Source organism: Wasmannia auropunctata, unplaced genomic scaffold (genome assembly GCF_000956235.1).
Source record: "Wasmannia auropunctata unplaced genomic scaffold, wasmannia.A_1.0 LD336035.1, whole genome shotgun sequence".
In the NCBI taxonomy this organism is placed as follows: Eukaryota; Metazoa; Arthropoda; class Insecta; order Hymenoptera; family Formicidae; genus Wasmannia; species Wasmannia auropunctata.
Window position 1 is genome coordinate 1,093,704 of NW_012026855.1, and position 7,569 is coordinate 1,101,272.

General features: G+C 42.1%; 1 protein-coding gene across 1 annotated transcript; it reads right to left on the reverse strand.

Moving 5' to 3' along the window:
- LOC105452257 lies at positions 1 to 4,943 on the reverse strand. Its single transcript, XM_011693219.1, has 3 exons — positions 3,872 to 4,943; positions 1,273 to 1,433; positions 1 to 327 (listed from the first exon to the last, which is right to left on the reverse strand). The coding sequence occupies exons 1-3, from the start codon at positions 4,815 to 4,817 to the stop codon at positions 268 to 270; spliced, it is 1,167 nt and encodes a 388-aa protein (XP_011691521.1). The 5' UTR covers positions 4,818 to 4,943; the 3' UTR covers positions 1 to 267.
- Positions 4,944 to 7,569: the final 2,626 nt, after the last annotated feature.

The following is a 7,569-nucleotide window of genomic DNA, read 5'->3' on the forward strand; positions in this document are numbered from 1 at the left end:
AAGAGGAGGAAACAGAACGAGATAGAGAAAAAAGAGGAAAGGGGAGAATAAGAGTAAGAGAGAGAGAGAGAGACGGTTCATCTTAACATTCCCCTGAGTTTGATTTCAATATGAACGTCTCTATGCGCCAAACATAGAGAGAAAACAGTTTCCGGAAAATAGATTAATGTAGGAGAAAAAGATATCGATGAATATATAAAGAAGTAGACGTATCAGACTTGTGGTTTTATGTACAGCTTGGAGATTCATCGTCAACAAAGAAGGGGATTAGCGTCCTCTCGCCCATCGTAGTATGGCGTCCGCTAATACATCCAGATGCGCTTTCGTCTGAAACATATCGGAATACGATTGTATTATCTGTCAAACTTGGCGTTTCGCGCGGAAAAAAGGAGAATGAAAATTATGCCCTTTCATCTACGCGTTGTTCGACTACCGACTAATAATTGAAACGTATGATCTTCATGCAGTACAATTTGTCTTCATGCTAAATCCGCGGATATTCGAATATCAGATAAATTTTTAATTTGCACCAACGCGAATTATTCAATCTTTTTTTTTATCTTTTTATTAATTTTGAGCATTACCGTTTTATAAAGATAAAAGATATACGTATTTTCTTTTTTTATCTGGAGTAATGTCAATAGTATTAGTTTATCTAGGGACGTCCGTTCTATTTTTTTTCCTGCCACACTGATAGCATCCCCTTGACGCGGGAATGCTGAAGGGGAAATTGGGTAACGTGAATTTATCGACGTGTAGGCTATTTTCCACACGTGCAGGCAGATGGTGTGTGAATTATCAAAAAGATTGTTGCCGTATTTTGCTCCGAATCTCCCCGGAAAATGCTACCGGCGAGTCAGAAAACGGGCTCTTGATGTTACACCCACGGTTAGCGCAAACACACGCTTCCATTTTCTTTTGAACTTTATAACGAAAGTCACTTTAAAAGTTCAGCCAAGTTTTACATAGAATATAAAATACATATAGCCACACGTATCTTTTTAGCCTTAACCAGCTGATGAAAATTTAAATGGAATTCTCGTGCAAAGACTTCTTTCTAAATTTATTTGGGTTTCGTTAACGGAGGGGAGAGATATACGACGTTATTTCCAAGTTTAAGGCAAAAAAAAATATCGCTTTGTTCAATTTTTTTTCATGAAACGACTCAGAACTCTTTCGTATTGGGGATATACGTAGAAATATATAGAGGTCTAAATGGATGTGTGTATGTGTGTATAAAGTAGACAGAAATTATCACATAATTTTACTCACGGTTTTGTAAAACATGCAAGCTTGCCGATCCTCGTCCTCGCCTGTGGGACAGTCTATGAAGCCGTCGCACAGGACATGATCGTCGATGCAATGATATCTACCCATTCTGTCCGCGGTCGGGCAAGCGAATCTTTCCATTCCATCTTCGGAGACTGGGCATTCTGTAAGCAGGATCGCAAAAATCCTTTTTCAATCCGTTTGGACGAAGCTGGCGATTAGATAGAGGTATTACGGATACAGGTATTTATGCATATAAACATTAACGTTACCCGATATCTCGGCCAAATCGGAAAAACCTCGCGCGAGAGGTGAAGCGTGGAAATAAAATAAAATAAAATAACGTAGGAAAAGCAAGTATCATCTTTCCTACATAAAAACGTTCGGGTTTCTATATGAAATTTATATTATTTCGGTTATCGCTTTTTACTTTGTCTCTTTTTTTTCCATTGACTGCGAGCGTTTTCGCTATTTCTGGCTTCTGCGGTTTATCGAAATAAACACTTCTTTCGTTATTATTTAAAATATCGATTAATCGGATCAGTCATCAGGCCGCGTATTGAATTTTCCGCTCTATAATTACGACAATGTAAATTTAATCGGCGTTAATCGACATAGTTATCTAAATGTACATTTAAATGCTCGATATTTTCGCCGCACGTTCCTTCCTATTACATGTAGCTGACTGATTCTCTGTATTATTTGCACAGCAATGACGATCTGTCTCAAAAGCCCGTACGCTCGGTGCGCGCTAAATGTGGTTAGCACACAGTTTCTCTGTACTACTACTTGCTTAATACGAAGATCTCATTCGAAGCGCGTAGGACGAGTCTTAGGCAGTAATAAATGTAATACCAAATATGTACGATGGAAGATATGGGTCGACGAGTGTAAATTTCGATGTTAAGCTCATTATTGCGATTATTATCGCAATAACAAAACGGACGTCCGTGTAGCATTTTACATTGTGTGACCTATCGCTTTATATATCATGAACCCGAACAGATCAGCACATGATAAAAACAACGCTTGAACGCACTTCGTTTCACGTTTTTATAAACGTAAAACGTGTGTCTCTCTTTACAAAGTGGGTCTGGCATTTTGAGGAAACTTTCAATGAAAAGATTCCCCGCATTCCGCACGCTTCTCACGTTTTAAATTTCTCAATACCGTCTATACGACCCGGAGGATGTTTACTGGCATACCCTATTCCACGCCATCCTCTTGTCGCGGATTCGCCCCGTCGGCGCTCTTCGATCAATAAATTTGGGAGGGACGACGGGCACGCTCATGCGACAGCGTTTCGTCACTTTTTCTTTATTTGCAAAAGCGCTTTGTCTGTATTTCTCACTCGTGGACGCATTTCATTTGGATTTATAACCTGTTCTGCTCGTGTAACTCATACATATATCCATATCATAACGCACTCATTCGACACATATTTTTCAAAAAACTAGAACAACTTTTATATTTTTATATTATTCGAATACAGATTTTATGGAAAATCGACATTTACGAGGAACGCACATATACAATTTCAATGAACACTCTTGTTTTAATGTTTAAATGTTTTAAATATCACGATTAAATTTATTTTTTGGTGAACATAGGTATATATGTATATATATATGTATATATATATATATATATATATATATATATATATATCAATTCAATTTATATTATCTAAGTTTCTCTTTTAAAATTTTTCGTCCAAAATGATTGAAACATAGGTAAATTAAAAAAATTTAATTTCGTGGAGCTGCGAAATTTTAGCGTATTTGAAGTCAAAGACTTTTTCTTGGACTATTTTTCTCTTGGATCTTTATCTATTTGATTTAATTTGCACAAGAAGTAACAAAGACTTAAATTAAATGAATTAATTTGTTTTACAAAATATTCTAATTCATCTCTATTCGACATTCGATTCAACTTTCTATTCAGCATTCAGAGCTACATTAATAAGTGATTGGAATGTTAAAAATGAAGAGCGACGAAAAGTAATCAAATAATTGGAAATCTCATCTCTTACTTTATAAATTATTACATTTATTATATTATCTACTCTAGTATTTCATAAAAATAAAACTTTTAATCCATACATTTTTTTGCAAAGAGATGGAAAAAATGAGAAAAAGGATTATGAGATACGTTTTGTATATGAAAAAAAATTCGCTCCCATCGTTATGAGGAAATTTGGCATTTAAGGTTATCGAAATATTTAAAATGGATTAACGCGTATCTCTATAACTGATCGTACATTAGATATCTTGATGTGTGTCGACGTTCATTAAATAAAAGCTTAATCAGATTGATTTTTTTTAGGACATTTCTTTGCCTACAATTACTCACGAAATTGATCAAACATTTAAAAAATCCTATATCTATAAGAGAAAAGGACAAAAGAAAAGAAAACAATAGGCATAGTAAAACGAATTTTTATAGTTAATATACTATCAAAAAAATAATATATATTATTTCCGTTATTAGTGTTTCTAAAATTTTTGAAATTTTTTAAGTACTTGATCAGTCTCGTGAATCAACTAGACATTTTCGCGGGCTACTCGCGAGTATCTACGTACAACGAGGGGGTACCACTTACCGATCTGCGGCACGTCGTATTGAATGCTTCCCCGGATTGATCTCAGCATGAGCTGCGAGGCGATGCTCGCGCCGGCGGACGACGTCGAGGACGCCGAGGACGCTTGAGCCTGGTGTCCCGGGGATTCTCCCTGCGCGTCGATCGAACGCCGTCCGATCGTTATCTGGCTCCGCTTGCTTCCAGGTAGCTTGTTTCCGCTAGTCTCGTAAGCGAAGGCCTTCGGTACGAAGCCGCCGTTCGTAGGTAAGTTAAGCGGGGTGCCGCTCTCGGCGCGCGCGAGATCAGTCTTCGTACTCGTCGCAGTGTTAAATCTCTGCTCCGCGTAGAGATCGTCGTGATTCGATTGTCTTGATTCCTGAAGGGTGGTAGCCTTCTTGCCAGCTTCGTCGCACACCAGGATCGGTAGACTGAGCGGGCCCCTCAGCGGGTGCCGGCATCCGATGCGCCGCTTCTTCGGGCGCTGATGGGCCTGCCGGCCGCCGAGCATTTGATTGCCATCGTCGTGAACGTAGGGCTCCGCGATGTGGGGCTGCGTCGCGGCTGCGTGCGGCTGCGACGTCACGTACTCGGAGTAGAGGACGTTCAGCACGGCGGGCGACAGGGCGAAGAACACGTTCTGGAGCTCCCGCGGCTCCTTGACGATGTCGTCGATCAGCATACCCGCCGGCGACCACGAGGATATCCGCGGCTCGTCGTTGAAGACCAGCCAATTCGATAGATCGTCCCGGTGGGGACCATCGGAAGGATATATTTTGAAATGCAACAGGTTATTACCTACCGAGCTCAGCTCGCTCTTCTTTCTAATGCTACCGCTTCCATGACGATAGTCCAGTCCCTGTGTGCCTTGTACTTGTATGATCACGGGTCGATTGCCCACCGCCAGGTCCAGCCCCTGTCCCACGTAGGTGAGAAGCCAGAACATGCAAACCGCCATTTTACAAATCATTAACGTTTCAAGTCGTTTTTCTCTATTTCGTCTTTCTTTTCTTTCTCTCTTCCTCTCTTTTCCTTTTTTCTCCCTTATTCTCTCTTTTACCCCTTCTAACTTTTTCTATCTGTCTATATATATATATATATATATATATGTATATATATATATATCTCTACGTATATATTTCTCTTTCTCTTTCTTCTTCCTTCTCTACCACCACTTTTGACGCACCCGATTATACGGCTGGGCGTGGTGTTATAATTGACCTAAATGAACAGCAATGATGCTCTTTTCTCTTTTGTGTTTTCTTATTCGCTCTCTTTAGCTGCTTACTACTCACTGCCAGTCTAAAGGCACGTCTGTAGCAACTCTGGATTAGGCCGACTTTTCGTTTGAACTTGCGGTAGGTACACTAGGAAGTTGAGGATGGAATGTACGTGTATATATGTATGCGTGTGTGTGTATGCGTATATGTGTATGTATGTGTATGGATATGTGTATATGTATGTGTGTAAGGTGGGCGGGAGATATGGGGCGGTCGATTGATATCGAGGGGGCGAGGAAGGGAAGGATAAACTTGATAAAAAATCACGAGCGGCGATATGTTACGACACAACGACGATTATTGCATAGAAAACGCAACGGTGCTACGCGTGCAATTGCATCGACTGCAATCTGCCTAGCATGCTCCAATCGGGGACCACGGATTCCGTCGCAGGAGACCCGAGAAGTACGAGCCTCCCTCTCTTTCTTTCTCTCTTTCTCCCCCTCTCCCTCCCTTTTTCTCTGTTTCTATCGAGGATAAGTCGCCGACTCGAGCGCACGGTGTATCACGTTTGACATTTGATTGCGTTATGCTCGCTCTTCTAATCGATACGCTTCACTTTCGGTAGTCCATGATAGTAGCCGCGACCTTGGCTTTCTCTTCGTGATAAAGCGCACACGTCCTGTACCGACCGTCCTGAAATCAGGTCGTTAATAGAGAATAACGTGCGATATCCTATAACCAGTGAGTGCCAGGAACACAAAAAGATTTGTGGTGGTTTTTTTTTTTAATTTTCTTTTATTTATCTATTTTACTTTTGGTTTTATTTTTTTTTTCTCAGGATATTCAACAGAAGTGCTGCGACGTGTGGAGGTGGTTATCGGAGGTGCTCATCGTGCGTGCTCATAGATGCGTATAAGGTGCTCGAGTGTGGACAACATTTAAATCAATCGATGGTGCCACTCATGTTAAACGCCCGCGATCGTTTCGCGTTTCGCCAATATAAATCTACCATCTCTCCGAGAGAGACAACCCTCTCCCTCGACGTTGCTTCATCCGCTTACCTTGCCTTTCTTGCCCTTCTCTCTATCACTTTCTCTATCTCTCTCTTTCTTCCTTCCTTCCTCTCTCTTTGCTCTTTCACTCGGCCTACCCTCGCTTTTCCGTTTCCTCTCTGTGTCGTACGTTCCTAACTTCCCTTCCACCTCACGTATCGAACAAACGTCCCGGATATCGTTCGTTTCCACGAAGCGGAAATCAAGCTACGACGCCCCGACGGCGATCGCGATTACGGTAATGATCATCCCCCGCGATGCGTCCCCGTGTAAATAACCGCGCCTATCTAACTTTCGCTCGAGAGAGAGAGAGACGCGATCGTGCGCGCAAGTGTCGGCGAGATAAGCCGCGTACGTGACGCTGCAAAGTCATTTTCGCGGAGCGTGCCATTACGGAGCGGATCTATTTGAAACTACCAACGCGAAATTTGCGGGCGGCTACCCGATTCCTTCCAGCTTTTACGTTTCTGTCGAACACTAGGATCCGATTCACGTACTTGACCCAAATTTCGTTTGAATTGATTTCGGTCTCGGTGATAGACTCAAATGTCGATACCCACTCGGTCCACTAGTCGCCCCAAGTATTTTTTTTCCCCCAAAATTTCGTACGGCTATAAAAATCTATGAATGGAGTTTAAAAGCTCTCAACCGATTCTAACTGTTACTATAAACGCAACGATTTTTTTTTGTACGATTCATGACACACTCGACGCTGAATTTGATTTGCGTCCCTCTGATGAAAGAAAATCTTTCGCGATTGAAAACACAATTTTTTTCACGTAGATACTAGAACTCGAGCGTTGACATGCAATTTTGCGTTACAAACTATCGAATAAGCAAAACGACGGACTCGCGATTGCATCAGTAGACGAAACGAGTAACCTTCATCGAAGTAACTTTACTATGTCGATTCAAGTCACGAAGATTCTTTCGGGTCGGTTTCTAAAACCTGCGTCGTTGCGCAAAAAGGATTCAGCCGCGTACGATACGCGCCGCGACCGTCCCGCCGCGACGTAACTCGCGCGAGCGGAATCGACACGCAGGACGCGACGATCCTCGCGGAATATCGGGCCCGAGTAACGGATTCGATAATCTGGCCGTACGACGATGACAGGGTGACATAATGTGGATAGCAGTGTAGTATGTAGGTCGGTCATATCAACAGGTGCCCCGAAAAACGTTCAAAAAGCAAAGGCTTGCCGTGGCAGAGAGCGGTGCGCGTTTGTCGGTGCGAGACGCGGGAGTAGGCGGAGTACACGAGCGTGTATTGCGACAGAGGTACACAGGGTGTGTTAGAACAAAGGCAGAGAAAATAAAGGTACACCGATATATATATATATATGTATATATATATATATGTATAGTGAGGATGCCCGGGCGCGAGAGACGCCCGGAGAGTTACAGACAGAGATTACGGTTCATCGATAGGAGGTGCAGTGTTACGCGG

Coding starts and splice junctions, on each gene's coding strand:
- LOC105452257 (XM_011693219.1), bottom strand. CDS start 4,817: ATGATTTGTAAAATGGCGGTTTGCATGTTCTGGCTTCTCACCTACGTG. Junction 1,434..3,871: donor ATACGACGTGCCGCAGATCG/GTAAGTGGTACC, acceptor TCCTGCTTACAG/AATGCCCAGTCTCCGAAGAT. Junction 328..1,272: donor CTTGCATGTTTTACAAAACC/GTGAGTAAAATT, acceptor GATATGTTTCAG/ACGAAAGCGCATCTGGATGT.